Consider the following 21,460-nt stretch of genomic DNA (forward strand, 5'->3'; position numbering starts at 1 on the left):
TTTGGTTGGAACCAAGGGGCTTAACTAGGACAGAGCCTTGCTCCCGAAAGCAGAAGTGACAGGCTCCTAAGGAGGTTGCCAGGGGCTCAAAGAGGCGAAGGACTTGACTATTCCGGAGACAGGTCGCATTCCCGCCGGGTTTCAAGCTCACCGGGTCGCTGCTTCCAGCAGTTACCCCGCAGGTGTCAAGGCAGCAGGTGGCCGAACTTAGAACCACCCCTCCCCGAGGGGCCCGGTCGCTCGCCGCCGCTCGGCAGGCAGTGCAGCCCCAATTGGGAGAAGTCCGCAGGGGCGAGGGAGGGGGGACCCACCTCAGCCGCAGCGGGGCTGGGGGGAGCTCTGTTCTTGGCCCACCATCCCCCTGTATTTTGGCCTTATTTCCCCAACAGACCTGTCCACCCCTGAGTTGTCAGGATAAATATTTTGGCTTGGCGGGAGGGGCGGAGAGAACCGAGAGGTCCCGGCAAACCAATCCGTTCGGTCTGGGGCGGGGAGGCGGGAGCTGGGCGCGGCCCCTGCGTGCCACCCAGGGAGATACCGCGGCAGCGCGGCCAGCTGGCGCTGGGGAGCCGAGCGCGCCCGGAGGGATCCGGGGAGACTGTCCCCGGCGAGTCCCGCGCTCCCCGGGACCACCCCCCGCCCCGGGCTTCTGCTCCGCCCTCGGGGTTGACCGGCCTCTTGCGCTGCCTTTTGCTCTGCACCCTGTGTGACTTTCTTTCCCTGGAAGCCTCTCTGAGTCTCTTCCCGTTGCTGTCTGCATCTCTGTCCTCATCTCTCTGTCTCTGTTTTCACGCTGAGTCTCTGGCTCCAGCGGCCTGTCACCGTCTGTGGCTCTCATGACTTTTTTTCTGTCTCCTGCCATCTCTGTGTGGGATTCTTTGTCGCTCTGCCCCTTCCCTTCCCCTTCCCTCTGAAGCTTGCATCTCTGTGTCCCTTAGGGCCTGTCAGGTCCTTCTCCTCCCCGGAGCCATCTGGAGAAGAGCCAGGACTGGGCACAAGGCAGGACTAAGACAATGGCAGTGCCCAGTCTGCGGCCATGGGTGGCCTGCCTGCTTGCGATCCTCCTCTCCTTGGGATTTAGCCTGGACACTCGCGAGGGTGAGTCCCCAGCACTGTCTCCTGGAGCCCCATCTCCCTTCCAGCAGACTGGGAGGCCAAACACTGAGCTTCCAGCCAGAACACATCTATTTACTTACTTCGACATGAAGACTGGGGTTAGGTCTCAGAAGGACTTCCCACCAGGAAGAGCATTTAGTTTCCCAGAGGCAGGCATTTTCCTCTCAGTTCCCTGGGAAATGAGAAGGACCCTGAAACAGGGATGAATAGATGTCCTCCATTCCTGCTTATGAAACAGTGATCCCGGTAAAGCCTGAATGAGAGTCAAAATGAGGGGATGAGTCTTAGAGGTCTTTTCTAGAGCCACTGGATGGGAAAGGGGCCAGGATGGGAAGGGGAGCTGAAAACTAGGCACCATTAAGTAACTGAACCCATTGTGCAGACAGGAAACTGAAGCTCAGAGAATTGAGAGATCAAGCTAGGCTGGGGTCCTGAGCTCCTGCCTCCAGGTTCTGTCCCATGTCCCCCACTATGAGGGCCCATCCGCTGGGGTAGGGAGCTTCTTTTAATTAGTCCCCAGGCTAAACATTTGCCATGTGTAGGGTTTTGGGGGTTGGGACCATGTAGATGAAGTGGCCCTCACGAGGGTGCTGGGGGCTGGCAGGGAGAGGAAAAAGTGCTGAGGGTGGAAGATTCAAAGGCGGAAGGATGAAGAGATGTCCCTTCCCCCACACCCACCATTCCCTTCCAGACTGAGGAAACTCAGGAATCCAGTTCTCTGTGCCTGCCTGAGGGGTCCCGTGATGCCCTCAGACTGGGACTTCCAGGGGCAGAGCAGAGTCTCCCCTTCCTGCAGAGACAGAGGAGTGATGTGAGTGGGTTGGGGCAGGGGGTCCCCTGAAGAGTGCTAGTCACAGAGGCACTGCCTGCAAGGCATAGCCCCACCCCTGTACCCCTCCCCTCCTCCACCCCTCCCCTCCTCCACCCCTCCCCTCCTCCACCCCTCCCCTCCTCCACCCCTCCCCTCCTCCACCCCTCCCCTCCTCCACCCCTCCCTTCCTCCACCCCTCCCCTCCTCCACCCCTCCCCTCCTCCACCCCTCCCCTCCTCCACTGCTGTGCCAGGACAGGGCATAGCAAATGCCAGCCAGGAGCACAGTTGTCAGGACAGAAGCACGGCCCTGGGGGCAGGGGGACGGGGGAGGGCGGTGTTTGGTCAGGGGACCCAGATGTCCCGTTCCCAGTGCAGCTCTGCATACCACCATGTCCTGAAGGGAGGCAGGCAGGGGTTAACCTGTGAAGGCCGTAGATTTGTTTTTCCAAATGACTCCCATCAGGGGAGCCCTAGAGAGGCTGGGGCATGATGGGAAGTGGCATGTGGGCTCCTGAGAGAACCCCCCATCTGCCTGCAGAGCCTGATTGGCCTTTGCCTGGAGGGACTAGAAGTGTTTTCTCATTCTCCCTGTCTGTGTGTGTGCAGGCGTACCTGCATGTGCTCAGACACACACACACACGTGCACACACACACAGTTGCTGGGTAGAGCCAAGCACAGGGACCATTAATGACAACAGGGAGAAGGTGTGAAGTAAGCCCCAGGGAGCCAGCCTAGCCTGGCCACCCCCTTTTCACCATCAGGGGATGGGCCTGGGTATGTATGATGGGTGCCTTGTTGCTTGAGGGCTGGGTGGGAAGGGAGGGAGTGGAGGCTGGAGAGGTTAGCAGGACTTGAATGGCAAGCTGAAGGATTCAGACCTGAATCTTCCCGAGTGGGGGACATGGAAGGTATCCTTGGGAGAAGTGAGTGCAGGGACCAGGTATCCAGCCCATTAGGAGAATGGTCCTACGTGCCTTGGGGAAAGAAAGAAAAGGGGGGCTGGGGCCCTGCGATCCAGAGAAGCCAGGCACACCCAGGTCCCCCAGGGAGGATTGGACTTGGGATCCAGATGTCCATCGATTCAACCCACAGCCCCTGAGTGCCCAGTGGTTCCTGCCCTGAACTGGGCACCATGTGGGGATGCTGACTAACAAGGGTCCCACCCTCAGCAGCCTCCCTCCTTGGAGGGGGTGACAGACAGACAGAAAGCAATGTTGGGGCAATACCCCAGGTGTTCTGGTGTGGGTGCTGGACCTGAAGTGATTAACTCAGAGGGCCAGGGAAGGTGGGGGCTTGACCTGAGGCTTTCAGGGCAAGAACTGAGGGTGTTGGCAGGCCAAGGAACTCTTCTGAGGCTGGAGGTATTAGCGGGGCCCAGTTTATCAACACCCTAGAATGTCAGGCTGAGGAATTTAAACTTGAACTTTTGGCAATGGGAGCCACGGAATGTCCCTTCGAGAGTAAACAGTTGCAGGGACCAGGCATCTAGCTTTCTCAGGCCTGGGAGAGAAGTGGAGTGTCTGAAGCTCAGACTACTGCTGCCCAGTCACAGATTTCATTCATTCATTCCTTCATCAAATATTTATTGAGCACCAGTTTCATGCCAGGCACTATACCAGGCACCAAGGATACAGCAATGAATTACACAATGATCCCTGCCCTTCTGGAGCTTACAATAAACAAAATAAATAAGTAAATTGTATATTAGCCAGCGTTAAGCATTTGGAGAAAAATTAAGTAGGAAGGGGAGTGGGACTTCCCTGGTGGTGCAGTGGTTAAGAATCTGCCTGCCAATGCAGGGGACACGGGTTCGCGCCCTAGTCCGGGAGGATCCCACGTGGCACAGAGCAACTAAGCCCGTGTGCCACAACTACTGAGCCTGCACTCTAGAGCCCGCGAGCCACAACTATTGAGCCCACGTGACACAACTCCTGAAGTCCGCGTGCCTAGAGCCCGTGCTCCACAACAAGAGAAGCCACCACAATGAGAAGCCCACGCACCGCCAGAAGAGAAGCCCCCGCTTACCACAACTAGAGAAAGCCCACGCAGCAGCAAAGACCCAACACAGCCAAAAATAAATAAATAAATTTATTTATTTATTACAAAAAAAAGTAGGAAGGGGAGTAGGGAGTGTTGCCCTATTAAATAGGATGGTCAGAGAAGTCCTCATTGAGAAGGTGACATCTGAGCAAAGACTTAAGAGAGGTGAGGGAGCCATTGAGAGGGAAGAGTGTTCTAGCCAGAGGGAACAGAAAGTGCAAAGACCCCAAGGCAGAAGCTTGGCTAGCTTGTTTGAGGAACAGCAACGTGGCCAGTGTGTCTGAAGAAGAGAGAGAAAGCGGGTGAAGTTGGAGAGTTGCAGGGGCCCTGTAGGCTGCGGTAAGGACTTTGGCTTTTCATCAACGAGATGAAAGCCATTGGGGAGTTTTGAGCAGTGGAGGCACTCTGGCTATAGAGTGGAGGATGGAAGAGAGAAGGGACAGGGTGGAGGTGAGGAGACTATTTAGGAAACTATTGCTGTAAAGCCAGGAGAAGATGATGGTGAAGGCAGTTCAGGTGGCCCTGGATACATTTTAAAGGTAGAGCCCACAGAGTGTAGGGGTTAGACAAGGAAAGGAATCATGGAGGCTTTAGTTTTGGAGTCTGACTGCAAGAATGAAGTTGCAGTCAACTGAGAAGGGGACGTGAGTTTGGGAGGGAAGTTCAGAAGCTCACTTTTGCCCATGTTGGCTCATCTGGTGGGGATCCTCCAAGCTGCCAATGAGGCCTCTGAGGCCCGGGGAGGAGGTCACGCATGGGGTGCTTGGCCCAAACGGTACTGAGGGCTACCTGCACTTGTACCCACAGTGTGCCCCAGCCTGGACATCCGCTCAGAGGTGGCAGAGCTGCGTCGACTGGAAAACTGCAGCGTGGTGGAGGGCCACCTGCAGATCCTGCTCATGTTCACGGCCACCGGCGAGGACTTCCGTGGCCTCAGCTTCCCACGCCTCACTCAGGTCACCGACTACCTGCTGCTCTTCCGTGTCTATGGCCTGGAAAGCCTGCGTGACCTCTTCCCCAACCTAGCGGTCATCCGCGGTGCCCGCCTCTTCCTGGGCTACGCGCTGGTCATCTTCGAGATGCCGCACCTGCGGGACGTGGGGCTGCCAGCGCTGGGGGCCGTGCTGAGTGGGGCCGTGCGCGTGGAGAAGAACCAGGAGCTCTGCCACCTCTCCACCATTGACTGGGGCCTGCTGCAGCCTTCACCTGGCGCCAACCATATTGTGGGCAACAAGCTGGGCGAGGAGTGTGCCGACGTGTGCCCTGGCGTGCTGGGCGCCACTGGCGAGCCCTGTGCCAGGACCACCTTCAGCGGGCACACCGACTACAGGTGCTGGACCTCCAGCCACTGCCAGAGAGGTGGGCACTGGCACAGAACATGACTGGGGGCACAGAGGGGGCAGGGTCAAATGGGGCTGGCTGGCCATAAGATGGTATGGGTAAGTACTTTTTTAATCCTCACTCATCCTATGAGGGAGGTGCTGTTACTCTTCCAGTTTTGCAGATGAGGAAACTGAGGCTCAGAAAAGTTAAACAACTGATGTAGCATAAGGCAGTCAAGGGGTGGGCACAAGACAGCATCAGGTAGTTATGGAGAGACAGTAAAAGATAGGTATAAGTTGGACATGGTGAGGAGGGGAAGGGTGGCATGAATGGATACAAGTCAGCTGCACAAGAAGCAGTATGGGGCAGTGGACAAGAGCAAAGCCGACGGGCCTGTGTTTGAATCTCAGCTCTACTACTTACCAGCTATGTTTATTTAGCTAATCTGTGCCTCAGTTTCCTCATCTGTAAAACGATCAGAGCATTGTGATGAAGAATGAGCTATTCTGTAAAACATTAGAGCAGTGCCTGGGCCATGTTAGCAGTTCTATGCTTCTGATAAAAACGGCCTCAGCACAGGCTGGCAGTATTGAAATGGGAAGGTTGGGAGCTGGGTGGAAGGAGAAAGGAGGAGGTGACAGATGAATGACAGGGCAGGTTTGGACAAATAATGTGACGTGGGATCTTCTTTAGGAGGTAAGGTGCATGGAGGGGAAACAGAAGGAAAGAGTGGAGAAAAGGAGGAGTGGAATAAGGAGGGGATGGTTGGAGGAGGAAGTGAAAGTTATAGGGGAGGGAAAGAAGACCTTCAGAGACTGGAAGCAGATCTGGGGTCCCCAAGCTGGGGCTCTTTCCACGCAGCTCCTGGAGGTCAGCTCCCCTCACCCCAATGCCTCAGCGTGAGGGCAGAAGAGTAACCAGATCCCTGCTGTATCCACTGGGCCCCACCTCCCCAATATCTCCCTGTTGGCTGTAAACACAGCTGCTGCACGTCCTCTCTCTGTATAGTGTCAACACGCCCTGGCTGACCCTTGCCACACGCATCGCTCTCACAGACATCCAGCTGCCACTGTGCAGAGTAGCCAGGCCGTTGGCACCCGGCCCCAAACCCATCCACATCTGCTTGGGACCACCTCCCACCCAGGGCAGAGCGCTGAAGAGGGAGGAAGTATGGGCAGGGGCATGGGTCAAATGACCAGGGACGGCCCCTCCTTCTACACACTCCCAGACCCACCTTGCCCTGGACCTCACTCCTCAGGAGAAGCTGACTTTTTCACCTTGGCCCCATGCCTGGCAATGATCTGGGCACTAGGCCTAGACAGGACAGCAGGCTGGGGAGCAGCAGCCCTGATAGACAAGGTCGCTGCTTGGTCCTGAGCTCTGACACCCCTGGCTAGGCACTGTGGGAGGTGAGGAGTCACAGAGAGGGGCCACGGTCCCTATCTTCAAGAGCCCCCGTCTGCGGAAAACAGAGTCAGCAACCAGTGTCATCTGAGCTGGAGGGATTTGGGTGCAGACTAAGAGTGTTAGCCCAGGAGCAGGGGGTGGAGCGAGGACCAAGGAGGCGTGGGTAAGGTCTAATGCAACACTCTGCCCACAGTGTGCCCCTGTCCCCGTGGGCTGGCCTGCACGGTTAGGGGTGAGTGCTGCCACACTGAATGCCTGGGAGGCTGCAGCCGGCCAGAAGACCCCCATGCCTGTGTCGCCTGCCGCCACCTCTACTTCCAGGGTGCCTGCCACAGGGCGTGCCCTCCAGGCACCTACCAGCATGAGTCCTGGCGCTGCGTCACGGCCGAGCACTGTGCCAGCCTGCGCTCTGTGCCTGGCCGCGCCTCCACCTTTGGCATCCACCAGGGTAGTTGCCTGGCCCAGTGCCCTCCAGGCTTCACCCGTAATGACAGCAGGTGAGTGTCAGGTGGGCGGGGGGGGCACCCTTGGAGCAGTGAGGAGGCCCACACTGGTCCAGGGCTCATGCCACATCCTCTGCTTGCCCCTACTAGCATATTCTGCCACAAATGCGAGGGGCTATGCCCCAAAGAGTGCAAGGTGGGCACCAAGACCATCGACTCTGTCCAGGCAGCACAGGATCTGGTGGGCTGCACCCACGTGGAAGGGAGCCTCATCCTCAATCTTCGGCAAGGCTGTTAGTGCCTTCCTCAGGACCATACCTCTCCTCCTGGCCACACCCTTCCTCCAGGCCACACCCCTTACAATGATCCAGCGAAAGCACCGCTTTCCACCATCCTGGGTCCCAGCCCTGAGGGCCCCCTTCCCTTGGCCCCCATTCAGCTCCCCCCTCCCAATGGAACCATCACTTTCCTTGCCCCTGCTCCAGCCCTGTCTTCCCCATTCCCAGATAACCTGGAGCTGGAGCTGCAGCGCAGCCTGGGACTGGTAGAGACCATCACTGGCTTCCTCAAAATCAAGCACTCCTTTGCCCTCGTGTCCCTAGGCTTTTTCAAGAACCTCAAACTGATCCGGGGGGACACCATGGTGGATGGGTAAGGGGTCAGAAATAGTTCCCTCTGTCTCATCTCCTCCCTAACACTCCCAAAACTGTGGTGAAGAGTATGGGAACCAACTCTGCTACTTACTAGCTGTGTGACTCTGGGTAGGTTACTTAACTTCTCTGGTCCTCAACTTTCTCATCCGTGAAATGGGGTTAATATAACTCTACTTATTTCTTAGGGCTGTTGTGAATATTACTTAAGTTGTTATGTATAAAGCACTAAAACAGAGCCTGAAACAAAATATATATTACTACATAAAATTATAGTTACATATAACTCTATATGTATTGGCTATAATTGTTATCATCTGATCCTCTTAGCTGCAGAGCAAGACTGCCTGTGTTTGAAACCCATTCCTACCTTTACCAGTCGAGACCTACCCTTAATGTAGCCAGGATTTTTCAAAATAATGTTTTAAATTACCATCCAGCCAAGTGGTTTCTCATGTACCCCCAGGGGTGCCCCCACTCCAGCTGGAGAGGCATAGCCCCAGGCTGAGTCCCACTCCTCCTTGTGTCCCCAAAGCCAGGACAGAGCCTGGCACGTAGCAGGTGCTCAATTAATGTGAGATGAGGGAAGGAGGGAGGCAGAAAAACAGTTGACCCCATTTCACTGATGAGGAAAACACAGAGTGTGGGTGACTTGCCGGACCTCACATTTCTGGTCAGTGGCACCGAGTGGGTGTGTACGAATGCCCCGTGTGTACTGGTGTGGGTGGGCTGCTGTGTGCCGCTCCTTCCCTGTGCCCCCAGTGCAGCCCCTTCAGGAAGAACCCATAAGACACCCCTTTCCTCACCCCTTGCCCCCACTGGCCGTGCAGAGCAAGGTTCCCTGGCCTCCCCCAGGAACTACACTCTGTACGTGCTGGACAACCAGAACCTGCAGCAGCTGGGCTCCTGGGTGGCTGCGGGGCTCACCATTCCCGTGGGCAAGATATACTTCGCCTTCAACCCACGCCTCTGCTTGGAACACATCTACCGCTTGGAGGAGGTGACTGGCACGAAGGGACGGCAAAACAAGGCAGAGATCAATCCCCGCACCAACGGAGACCGAGCTGCCTGTGAGGCCCAATACCCCAACCCCTGGCACCCTGGCAGTGAGAGATGTGACCCCAAGGAACACCCAGACGCACTCACACGCTGACTTTCACACACACTGAAATACACCAGACATGCTCCCGGGTGGAAGGGGACAATGTGATAATTTCTCTTCAGAGGCCACGTTGGGGGTGGGATGCTGCGGCGTCAGGGTGGGGGTTGGGAGTAGGCGGCTCAAGCAGGTGCTCTCAACAAGGTCAAGAGCAAGTGTTCGCCCTTCACCCTGAACAGGCCAGACACGCACCCTGCGCTTCGTGTCCAACGTGACGGAGGCCGACCGTATCTTGCTGCGCTGGGAGCGCTTCGAGCCGCTGGAGGCTCGCGACCTACTCAGCTTCATCGTGTACTACAAGGAGTCGTGAGTGGCGGGGGCGGGGCCAGAGTGGGTGGGGCTAGAGCGGGGGCGGGGCCAGAGCGGGCCGGGGTCAGAGCCCCACCACGTCAATTTGTTCACCACCGCAGGCAGGTGAGGGCAGAGACCCGGGGGGCTGTGGAGAGCCAGCAAGCCAGGACCCCAGAGTCGTTCTCCTTCGTAGGGCCCACGTCTGGCTCTCTCCTCTCACCTTCTTCATCCCTTCGTGCCTCAGTTTCACCTTAACCAGTGATGAGGAGAGGACAATCAGGATTTCTGAAAGCCCAGGAGAGGCGCCCTGATGGGAAGGCCTGGATAATTAAACTTCACTTCACCAGGCTAATGTTTTGTACCGACCACATGCTCCTGCCCCAGCAGCGGTTTGGGAAGTACCCACTAATTTGGTCAGTTTTATGCATATCCTTGCCAGCATTTCATTAAAGCCTGAGGAAGGGAGGGAGCAGGGACAACCAAGGACCAGCTGCTCTTTTCTTTGGAGAGAATGTACTGACCATAGCAGGATGGATAGTGGTTAGACCACAGGAAGAACTTCTCCAAAAGCATGGCTAGGGATCAAAAATAGAACTCTTTAGAGGAGAGAGATGGATTTGGGAAGGCAAGCTGGGAGAGCAGGAGTGAGGAGTACTAACCCTCTGTGGTAGATAGAAGATGGGAGCCACCTGGTTTGGAATCATTTCCTGTGAATTAAAATGGAGAGATCTTAGTTGCCCACTAGCACAGGGCCTGGCCTGGGAGGAAGGGAGAAAAACTAACGGTGGGGGGCCTGCTCACAGGGCCAAGGCTCTCCTAGGCCTCAGTGGAAGATGAAGGACTCTAGCACGAGGAGCTGGAGAGTTTGTTAAATACAGATTCCTGGGCCCCGCTCCCACAGATTCTGATTCCATTAGTCCTGGGCAGGGCCCATAAATCTGCATTTCTAACAAGCTTCAGCATTCAGGTAATGCTGAATCTTCTGGGCCACGGACCGCACGTTAAGGAATGCTAACATGGACTGCAATGTAAAGCCCCGGCCTCCCACCCCTACCCACTGGTTGTACAGCTCACATTCTGCAGGACTATACACCACTGCCTTTGGACTCAAAGGGCAAAGAATCTTCGAGGTCTTTCAGGAAACTCCCCTCGCATCTGCCTTGCAGTGTGGCTATGGCTGTGCTCCCTTAGAGATATACTGGGGATCCTGGCTCAATTCCAGCTCTGAGCAGACCCACTCAGTGAGTGTGTCATGTCCACAAGGCACCTGCCCCAAAGGGCAGACCCACACCTGCTTCTGAATGCTCTCATACTGGAAGAAGCATGACAATGACAGTCTTGGAGTGATTCAGAGAGGAGGGGGATGCTAGAAACTGGGGTTGGGGCTGAGCTGCCCCTCATCTCTAGGGATGGGGTGTTCAGCCCATTCCAGAATGCCACAGAGCATGTAGGTCCAGATGCATGTGGGGCCCAGAGCTGGAACCTACTGGACGTGGAACTGCCCCTAAGCCGCACCCAGGAGCCAGGTGTGACCCTAGCCCCGCTGAAGCCCTGGACACAGTACGCAGTGTTTGTGCGGGCCATCACGCTGACCACTGAAGAGGACAGCCCCCACCAAGGAGCCCAAAGCCCCATCATCTACCTCCGAACCTTACCTGCAGGTAGGCTGAAGCCTTTGAAGGGGGTTGGGAGCTAAATGCCTGGGTCCTAGTGAGAATGGGGGAACCCAAGCACCAGAAATAGAGAAACTGGGTCACTGAACACCGGGCCTATAGAGGCTGGGAGGCTGGACCTCAGAGAGAAGGGCCCATAACCAGACAGTATTTGAAAGGGGGATCTGCAGCCCCTCAGTTGTACCCTACTCACACCCCCAGCACCCACAGTGCCCCAGGACGTCATCTCCACGTCCAATTCCTCCTCCCACCTGCTGGTGCGCTGGAAGCCACCGACCCAGCGCAACGGAAACATCACCTACTACCTGGTGCTGTGGCAACGCCTGGCAGAGGACAGCGACCTCTACCTCAATGACTACTGCCACCGCGGTGCGCAAGGAGGAGGCGCGGACCGGAGGGGTTGGGGTGTCGGGCCGCGGGCGCTGCCAGTCTAACTCTTCCCTTCGCCGCCGCCGCACCAGGCTTGCGGCTGCCCACCAGCAACAACGAGCCCCGCTTCGACCGCGAAGACGGGGAGCTCGAGGCCGACAGGGAGCCTGGCTGCTGCCCTTGCCAGCACCCACCTCCTGGGCAGGTCCTGCCACCGCTGGAGGCACAGGAGGCCTCCTTCCAGAAGAAGTTTGAAAACTTTCTACACAACGCCATCACCATCCCCAAGTGCGTCTCGGCACGAGAGAGCCGGGAGGCCAGGGTGCTGATGAGCGGGGTCTACGGGGCGGGGCGGGGGGAGGGGGCGGGGCCTGGGTTGTGGGTGGGGTTGGGAGGCGGTCCGCCGTTGCAGAGGGCACTGGGGCGCCTTCCAGGCGGGCCTGACAGGGCCCACCCCCCCGATCCCCCGGTCTCCCCAGATCCCCTTGGAAGGTGACGTCCATCAATAAGAGCCCTCAAAGGTGAGCGGGGGCGGAGCAGGGGCCGAGAGGCGTGGCTCCCGGGACCGGGGCCTGGCTCTGACTCGCGCCCTCCCTAGGGACTCAGGGAGGCACCGCCGGGCAGCCGGGGCTCTCCGGCTTGGGGGGAACAGCTCGGATTTCGAGATCCAGGAGGACAAAGTGCCCCGGGAGCGAGCGGTGCTGAAGGGCCTGCGCCACTTCACAGAGTACCGGATCGACATCCATGCCTGCAACCACGCGGCGCACACTGTGGGCTGCAGCGCTGCCACCTTCGTCTTTGCACGTACCATGCCCCACAGTAGGTGACCCCCCCCCAGCTCTACCCCGCCCACACACCGACCCCAAGGACCCTAACCAATTAGTGCTCCAACCAGTCAGTTTGACCTCCCGCCAACTTCAGGGCCGCAGTTTGCTCAACCTTTCCAGTCCCCATAATCCCAGCGTTTCCCCAAACCTCCCAGTTTAGCGCCCTTGGGTTTGAACATGAAGGTGAGAGGAAATACTTGTGGCCGGGCTGCCTGATGCCCTCTCCCGCAGGAGAGGCTGATGGCATCCCAGGGAAGGTGGCCTGGGAGGCAGCCAGTAAGAGCAGTGTTCTCCTACGCTGGCTTGAGCCACCAGACCCCAACGGACTCATTCTCAAGTACGAAATCAAGTACCGCCGCTTGGGAGAGGTAGGTACCCCAGGAGACACCCTAACCTAGCCCCAGTTTGTGCCTCCATCCTCTTCCCAGCCAGCTCTTCTGTGTTGCCCTCAGGAGGCCACAGTGCTGTGTGTGTCCCGCCTGCGATATGCCAAGTTTGGGGGAGTCCACCTGGCCCTGCTGCCTCCTGGAAACTACTCGGCCAGAGTTCGGGCAACCTCACTGGCTGGCAATGGCTCCTGGACAGACGGTGTCGCTTTTTACATCCCTGGCCCAGGTGTGCAGAGCCTCTGTCCCAGACCTGTACTCCCAAACAGCCCCCACCTGGGTCCCCAGCCACATCTCCCATTGTGGAAACCACAGGCCCCTCCACCCCCTCCCTCCCCCATCCTCACCACCCACTGTGGAAAGAGAAGTGTCCTCTACCCTCTGACTTCTCCATCTTTTTTTATTATTATTGTTTTTTGCTTTTTTTCTGACTTCTCCATCTTTGACCCAAACCTCTGCCACCTTCTGGCCACCAGAGGAGGAAGACTCCGGGGGGCTGCACGTCCTTCTCACTGTCACCCCCGTGGGCCTCATGCTGCTCAGCATTCTCGCTGCCCTCGGTTTCTTCTACAGCAAGAAGAGGTGATGACGAGTCCCATATTGGTTCCCAACCCCCTTCTTCCCTGAGCCCTCATCGTGAGGTCAGTGCAATCAGAGGGTAGTAGATGAGACAGCAGAAAGGAATTCCTTAGAAGCAGTAACTCTTCCCCTGGGGGCGGCATGGAGGAAAGAGACACACCTTTCAGTTAGGGGGACCAACTTGTCCACGTTTGCCTGGGACTTTCCTGATTTTGGTAGTGAATGTCCCAAATCCTGGGAAACCCCTCAGTCTGGGCATACTGGGTCTGTTGGTCACCATACTCTTAGCCTGAGAACTAATGAAACTGGTCCTATCATAGCAGGGGGAGAAGCAGGAGACCTCAGGATGTGTCCTGGGATCCTGGGATTCTTGAGGTCAGATCCCCCTAGGGCTGGATATGAGAGGGAACTGAGGGCAGGACTTTGATTAGCTGGGTTCTGAGGACTAGCTGAGCAGACAGCAGCTTCTCTACTTCTGTCCTCCCTTTTCCCAGCCTGTCAGACCCCAGATCCCAGGACTAGGACCAAGACTAGCTTGGAAAGTGCTTGGTGTTCCCCAGGGGTCACCGTGATCAGAACTAGGGGTTATGATCAGTAACTTCCTTCCTCCTTGTAATGTCCCTCTTCCTTGTCCTCTGACATTGCTTCTTCCTTCCCGAGGACCCTTCCAGCCTGACCTCTCACCTCCCATTGCAGAAACAGCACGCTGTATACCTCTGTGAATCCAGAGTACTTCAGTGCCTCTCATAGTAGGTCTGGGGGTGGCTGGACGGGTGGTGTGGGAAAGGGAGACAGGAGGGGAGAAGAGGCAGACTTCCAGACCATCTTGGAGAAGGCAGCCTTGGGACCCGAGCCCTTCAGAAGAGAAGAGAAGTGGGTGGAGGTGTGGCAGAGAGCAGTACCCTCGCCTGGTGACTCCCACTTCCTCTCAGTGTACATCCCTGATGAGTGGGAGGTGCCTCGGGAGCAGATCTCCATAATCCGGGAACTGGGCCAGGGCTCTTTTGGGATGGTATACGAGGGGCTGGCACAAGGACTTGAGGTTGGAGAGGAGCTCACGCCCGTGGCCCTGAAGACGGTGAATGAGCTGGCCAGCCCACGAGAACGCATTGAGTTCCTCAAGGAAGCCTCTGTCATGAAGGCATTCAAGTGTCACCATGTGGTAAGGGAGGGTCAAGGGCATTGTCAGGGTCAAAATTAGGGTGAAGTTGATGTGGTAAGAGGGCAAAGATCAGAGATGATTTCAGGGCACCATCAAGTTCAGGGTTGGGCCTGTGGTTAGGATCCTAATTGGGGTAAAGCTCATGGCTGGGGTTAGAGTCGAAACAGGGTCATCATAGGGCCATGGTAGGATCACGGCTAGGGCTGAAATCAGTCCTGGTGGAAGTCAATACTGAGTGTTCACATCATTATTAGGATCATGGTCAGAGTTGGTTCAATCATGAAGATTGGGATGATAGATCGATTAAGGTCATGGGTTAGCATCAGGGTCATTGTTAGGTCAAGATTAGGGTTATGGTCATGGTTGGGGTTAGGAGGGTTGGTGTCTGGGTCAGCTGTGAGAGCAGAACAAGGTTTTGGCCAGGGAGATCAAGGGAGCTGGGTAGACCTGCAACCAGGCTCTTTATCCATCCCAGGTACGTCTCCTGGGTGTGGTGTCTCAGGGCCAGCCAACTCTGGTCATCATGGAGTTAATGACCCGGGGGGACCTCAAGAGCCATCTTCGATCTTTGCGGCCTGAGGCAGAGGTAGGGACCAGGAAGATCCTGGGTGAGGGGCTGGGGAGTTAGAGAGGACTTGGGCACAGTTGTAGGGGTAATCACTGGGCAGGAGTCCAGCCTCAAGTTCCTACTTCACTAGCCCCCTCTCCTGGCTCTAGAACAACCCTGGGCTCCCTCGGCCGGCACTGGGAGATATGATCCAGATGGCCGGTGAGATCGCGGACGGCATGGCCTACCTCGCTGCCAACAAGTTTGTGCACCGAGACCTGGCGGCCCGAAACTGCATGGTGTCCCAGGACTTCACCGTCAAGATCGGGGGTACAGAGGGGGCCAGGCGGGTGGGGGCAGCCTGGGTAGAGTGACTCTCCCTAAGCGAGGCTTGAGGAGACCCAGGCCTGTCCCACAGCTCTGTCCCTGATAGCCCCCCACCCTGGATCTCAGTCTCCTCGTCTGAGGGCAGCAGGATTTGGATGGGATGATCGCTGAGGTCCTTTGAACCCTCACATTCCAGGATTCTGGGAGGCGGAGAGGGTTGGGAGAGGTATTCCTGGGGCAGGAGCTGGTGAATGGCTCTGCTGCCCCACACCCCGTCTACCCTCACTTTCCAGACTTCGGGATGACTCGAGATGTGTATGAGACAGACTATTACCGCAAGGGCGGGAAGGGGCTGCTGCCTGTGCGCTGGATGGCCCCTGAGTCCCTCAAAGATGGAATCTTCACCACCCACTCGGATGTCTGGTGGGGCCTGGCTGGAGCAGAGGGCTCAGGGGGTGTGGAGGCAGGGCCTTGGGAGAGGCCTGGGTGCACTCCTTAGGGTGCGCTGAGTTGCATTAAGGGTGCTGGGCTCAGGCCCTCCTCCGCGTCCTCCAGGTCGTTTGGCGTGGTGCTCTGGGAGATTGTGACCCTGGCTGAACAACCCTACCAGGGCCTATCCAATGAGCAGGTGCTCAAGTTCGTCATGGATGGCGGGGTCCTAGAGGAGCTGGAGAGCTGTCCCGTTCAGCTGTGAGTCACCCCAGTCTGCCCTGCCTATACCTGTCCCACCCCCGTGAGTCTGGCCCACCTCCTCTGATGCTTTTACTTGCACTGATCCCCAGCTCTGAGCCCTCCAACTCAACATCCCCACTACAACCCCCATTTACTCCCCTGTGACCCTCTCAGACATAATCCCCCATGACCCCCCCTACAATCACACTGATTGACCCTCTCAGTGCAGGAGGCAGGACGTGTGCACCCCTCTGACACTGCCCCCCACCTCCCCCAGGCAGGAGCTGATGCACTGCTGCTGGCAGCAGAACCCGCGCCTGCGCCCAACTTTTACCCACATCCTGGACAGCATACAGGAAGAGCTGCGGCCCTCATTCCGCCTCCTTTCCTTCTATTACAGCCCAGAGTGCCGGGGGGCCCGGGCCTCGCTGCTGCCCACAGATGCAGAGCCCGACTCCCCGCCAGCCCCTAAAGGGGCTTCCTCAGACTTCAGCCCCCAAAATGGGGGTCCAGGGCACTGAGGGGCACCCCATTCCCTGGCTGGTTGGCCTCCCACGGGCAGAGAGGAAGGGACCTGACCTTTGCAGCCGTGAGATGCTGAGACAGGGCAGGGGGTGGCCGAGGGGGGCACAGAGAGCAGGAGCAGGACAGATCGGGGGTGACGGGGAGAGCAGAGCAGAGTCATGGCAGGACAGATTTTCTCAGGAATCTGATCCTCCGTGAGGAAGTAATCAAGGCCACAACAGAAGTGGAGGTTAGACCAAGGAGAAGACATCCTGCCCTCTGAGTGAGAGAGCCTACTCAGACTAGGAAGAGAGGCCTGCCCGCCCCAGAGGCAGGGTCTGGGGAACCCCACCCTTGGCTTTGGAGCTCCTGTGGGCATCTGGGGCCATCAGCGCGTTTGAAACCAGATGAGCAACCAGAATCGGGGCTGGAACCCTCTCTGTCTGTGTTTGGGAGGCTGGGTTTGGGCATCCACGTGACTGCTTCTCTCACCTCCTCCCCTCTGCCCCGTTCCGCAGGGGTTGTGAGGAGAGCCCAGGGACCCGGGCAAGTGGGTTCCCAGCCTGGCCTGGAGGCCTGCCCTCACCCCCCTTCCTCTCCTTTGCCATACCCAAAGACCCCAAGCTTGGTGCTCCCCCTTCCTCTTCTCCAGGGCGTTCCCTTGGGGCAGATTCACCCCTTGTCCCAGTCCTTTCCCCCTCAATCCCCCTCCTACCCTTGGATTATTAGGCTTTAATAGCCTTGCTTCCTCCCTGCCCTCACTTCTGCCCCCCACCCCTGCCTCTCATGGGAAGACTGGAGAAGGCACAATAAAGGCCGAGGTCTGTTTATACCCTCGTCCTGGGCAGCCCATTATCTCTCCATCTATATGGTGTTAACACTGGATGAACTTCCTCCCTCCCTCCTTGGGGACTTGAGGTGGTGACCCTGAGGCAGTGATATAGGATAAATACACTGCTGTCAAACACCACCTCCATGAGGACTGAGCAGCCAGGGTTGCCATGGCAGTGAAGCAGGACCATCCTGCTATTATCTGCAGTTCAGGTGGCCAGAAGTGGTTGAGCCCGGCAGGGGAACCTTCGTATCCGGCCTCCCAGCCTCACCAACCCGTCCCCTACACTGCATCCCTCCGTATTTCCACTGGGCAGACATGTCCTGGGGTATCACAGGACAGACTTGAAGTGGGCAGAACTTGGGGTGGGGGAGGGGTACTGATGACATCACAAGTCCGTGCTGGATGCCCCCCAGGCAAGGCAGGGGACACACGTCAGAGCAGAGTCTCTGTGTCTGGCTCCCTACTGTTATTCCATCCCAGGAGCAGAGATGCCCCGGAGGCAGGTTAAAGGAGCACATGGGAGTCTGTTTCCAGGCTCTTATGCCAGTGCCATCAGGGCATTCGAAGGGGAGGAGCTGCAGATGAACGACTTAAAACCTTGGTGAAGGGGGTGGTAGCAGAAGGGGCTGGGCCTGGCTCACGGCTTTTTCGCATCCTGTATCAGCGTTTCCTGCATCCAGGTCCTCAGGGCCAGAGCTCCCATGCTGCCACACACGGAGGTTCTGCGGAGGTTCATACTTCTAAGCGTGCTTGCTCACTCCAGCACCTGTCCTGAAAACCACAGCTCCTTAAGGCATGAGCGGAGTGTGCATGAGTCTGTGCGAGGCCGTCTCTATGCTAACCACAACTCAGCCACTATCCTGTTAGGGTCCAGGTGGGCAGCAAGGACCACGTGTCCCACCGCACGCGCCCCTGCCCTTCCCTGTCCCTGCCTGTCATTGCTGGCTAAGGCAACAGTGACCCCTAATGGTTGCTGGAGGAACCACAGCTTAGGGAAAAAAGAGTGGGGAAGGTTGTTCTCTCCTCCCTCCCTGAGTTGCTGGTGTCAGGCCACCAGCGACTACAAGGGAGGAGAGACTCCACACATAAGCCCTGCATCTGAGACCCACACACTCGCACAGCAGACAGTCACACCTGCACTTGCACAGGCCCAGAGGGCAGCACTGGGGTCAAGTCCTCTCCCCACCACCCATGTCCCCTAACCTCCACAGGATGGGACATTGCGTGCTCAGGAAGCGCTGGGCACGTGGATGTGGACGGTCTTAAAGAAGGGATTGGGAGTTGAAGAAAAGAGGGCTTCAGAAAAACACTGCCTGTGCTTCACCTCCAAAGATGAGCAGGTGGTGACTGGCCCAAAAGAACGTTTTGGAGAAAGATGTAGGGATGCTGGAAGACAAACTCTACTGCCATCTATGTCCTAGAAAAAAAGTGGATGTACATTGTAAATCAATTATACTCCAATAAAATTAAAGAAAAAAAAGTTGATGTAATAAGGTAGCAACAAAGATGGTGGTTAGACTTCAGAAGGGACTTCCCAACTATACAGAGAAGCTTTGTGGAGGGAAGAAGTGTCCTCTCTCAGAGACAGCTAAATACAGACAATAGGTTGGCCCGGGGAAGGAGAGTGATGGACACCTACCACAGAGGCAGAAGGATGAGGGCGGTGACTAAAATAGTGCAGAAACAACTTTCTTGATTTCTTCCTCCCCCACCACCACCCCGATTCAGACAGAAGTCCAGAAAAAAATAACCTGCAGCTGGCTAGGAAGGGTAGGAAATGGTGTGGAGACAGATTAGCATAAAAGAATTACATGTTTACCATCTACCCCCTTGGAACTGTTCTTGTGCCTTCTCGTCAAGTCCCCCACCTGGGCAAAGGGATGCTGGAGGCTCTAGGTCTCATGTCCCACCCCCTCCCAGCTCAGGAGCAACTGATGCGTCTTTGTGGGGAAGAGATTGGAGTCCTCCATAGTGAGAGGCCCAAAGGCCTGGGGCAGGAGGCTTCGAGGTCAAGTGGTCTGGGGTCAGGTGAGCTGTGCCACTGGACCAGGCCTTGGTTGAGGCAGGACAAATAGGGGTGTTCACAGTTCCTCTTCCTCTAGGCTCTGGGTACAGAACAGAAGGCTGCAGCCAGGGTGGTTCCTGGCTATCATCACGTAGGAGGAAGAGCCAGGTACGAAGACAGTGCTGCTCCTGGGTCAGCCCCACAGCCTCATACTCCCTCCGAGTCCCAGGGAGCTTGGATGGCAGGGCACCAGGTCTTAGATGCCCAGCCAGGGGGCAAACCTGGAGTAGAAACTTGGACCTTCCCCTTGGCCTAGTGTCAACAATGCTGTGGAAGCCCCTCCCCTGGTCCAGGAGTTGTTTGTCATCTTCTCCAACCTTAGCTGAGGTGAAGGACAAGGGAGATGTTAGTCACAGCCATTACCCCACAGCAAGGGTCTTCCTCCTTCCAGCAAGAGGTTTCAATGCCCAACTCCTCAGGCCACCAGTGCCCGCCCCCAGGGGCACAAAGGAGAGTTTGGGGAGTCCTCTCATCCCTGTGAGGCCGATGGGCAGTGTGCTGGCCCCTCCTACCCACTCCTGACCTTTGCCCAGGAGTCAGAGGGCCTAAACACCTGGGGCTTCTTCCGGCTGCTTTCCATGAACAGGAGCTCCTCTGGGTCACTCATCTAAAGGCACGACTAGTGAGTGGACGCTAGGGTGACACTATCTGTCCCTGGAGAGAGTGAGGGAAGTGACACTGAATGTGCCAACTCAGGAATCCAGGCTGTTGGGGTTGGGTTGGAGCCAGAAGGGAGGGCATTTGGTGAGCCCCTGGGCACGTGATCAGGAGCTTGAGATCAAGTGCTCAGATACCCCTGATGCCTGGCTGAAGGAAGGGTCTCAAAGGGGCCACACAGCTAAGAGTTTTGATGTCCTCGCTGTGGAAAGGAGGCCTAAGGGCCATGGGGCAGGCGTTCAGGGTGGGTGTGGTGAGGGGTGGAGTGCCCCCTGGGCCCGAATATCTGGATTACCCAAACTCAGGGGCACTTGCCCTTCTCCAAAGCCAGGAGAGGTAGCCCCCTGCCCAGGATGGTAGCTGGCTGAGTAGATACTCCGGCCCAGCTTCCTCATCTGGTCCCTGGGAAGGCAGAACATCTGAAGAGTTTGGCGTCTTGGACTGAGCAGTCCAGGAGCTCCTCTTCCCATCTTCCCTTCCACCACAGAGGGGAGATAGGAGAGATAGGGCCGCCGGTCAGGGTGGGGGTGGGCAGAGGGAGGCACTCCCAGGATAAAGATGTCAGCTGAAATCCTAGGACAAAGAAGGAGGGGCACAAGATATTCCCTCCTGTCTCTCTCCCCAGCCCCAGTGGCTGCAGCTCTCAAGCACCAGGGACATTGTCAGATGTCAGGCAGAGGGAAGACAGGAAAGGATGGGGATGCTGGGGAGGTAGTGAGGAGGGAGAAACAGGCAGAGGAAGGGGGTGTGGGAGAGAGGACCCAGAGAGGCAGGGAGACAGGAGTTCAGAACCCCTCTTCACACATGCACTGGAGGCTCTGAGGACACCCCAGCCTGCCCCTTGGCTCTCTGTGGGTCTGGCCCCCACCCATCCCCACTCATGAGCAACAACAGGGAAACTCTGTGCTTGGTTGTATCTGGAGATGAAGAAGGGTCACATCCTGAGGGAGCAGAGGGTCACGCAGGTTCCCACCCTCTCAGGTTGTGTCAAGCTGGTCCTCAAGCAGAATTGGACAGGAGAGGGGAAGTGGGCAGAGGTGCAGGGGGAGAGAGGGGAAGGATGGCTAGGGTGGCTATTGGGACAACATTCTGAGACTATGCAGAAGGATTTTTAAGCAGATAAGACAGAGGCCCCTTCCTCTCTAGGAGGCAGAGAAAGGAGAGCATGTGGACAAAAGGACAGAGGTTGACAGCTGGGTCAGGCAGGAAGAAGTAGAGATGAAGGAGAGGGGTCTAGCCAGCATGCATCTCTCCAAAGGGCAATTGGAGTAGAAACTGCTGCTGAAGCAGGAAGAATGGAGGTGGAGCTATATAAAGACTTCCGGGGGGCTTTCCTGGTGGCGCAGTGGTTGAGAGTCCGCCTGCCGATGCAGGGGACACGAGTTCGTGCCCCGGTCCGGGAGGATCCCACATGCCGCGGAGCGGCTGGGCCCGTGAGCTATGGCCGCAGAGCCTGCGTGTCCGGAGCCTGTGCTCCGCGACGGGAGAGGCCACAGCAGTGAGAGGCTCGCGTACCGCAAAAAAAAAAATTGTTTAAGACTTCCGGGGAACAGGGTCGGGGGGCAGGGGGCAAAGGAGGCAGGGGCGGCCTCTTTTGGCAGCAGAATTACCTAA

The 21,460-nt window shown here is 57.1% G+C and overlaps 1 protein-coding gene across 1 annotated transcript; it reads left to right on the forward strand.

The window, feature by feature from the left end:
• Nucleotides 1-1,013: 1,013 nt before the first annotated feature.
• Nucleotides 1,014-16,306, forward strand: INSRR (insulin receptor related receptor). The gene is made up of 22 exons (XM_060142295.1): nucleotides 1,014-1,098; nucleotides 4,778-5,329; nucleotides 6,894-7,197; nucleotides 7,294-7,436; nucleotides 7,650-7,794; nucleotides 8,649-8,863; nucleotides 9,132-9,258; nucleotides 10,666-10,904; nucleotides 11,118-11,285; nucleotides 11,378-11,573; nucleotides 11,765-11,806; nucleotides 11,884-12,104; nucleotides 12,344-12,480; nucleotides 12,565-12,727; nucleotides 12,975-13,080; nucleotides 13,774-13,826; nucleotides 14,010-14,239; nucleotides 14,715-14,825; nucleotides 14,957-15,116; nucleotides 15,407-15,536; nucleotides 15,669-15,803; nucleotides 16,063-16,306. Exons 1-22 carry the CDS (start codon nucleotides 1,014-1,016, stop codon nucleotides 16,304-16,306), a joined length of 3,906 nt encoding a protein of 1,301 aa, XP_059998278.1.
• Nucleotides 16,307-21,460: the final 5,154 nt, after the last annotated feature.

This window comes from Lagenorhynchus albirostris, chromosome 2 (assembly GCF_949774975.1).
Source record: "Lagenorhynchus albirostris chromosome 2, mLagAlb1.1, whole genome shotgun sequence".
Classification (NCBI taxonomy): domain Eukaryota; kingdom Metazoa; phylum Chordata; class Mammalia; order Artiodactyla; family Delphinidae; genus Lagenorhynchus; species Lagenorhynchus albirostris.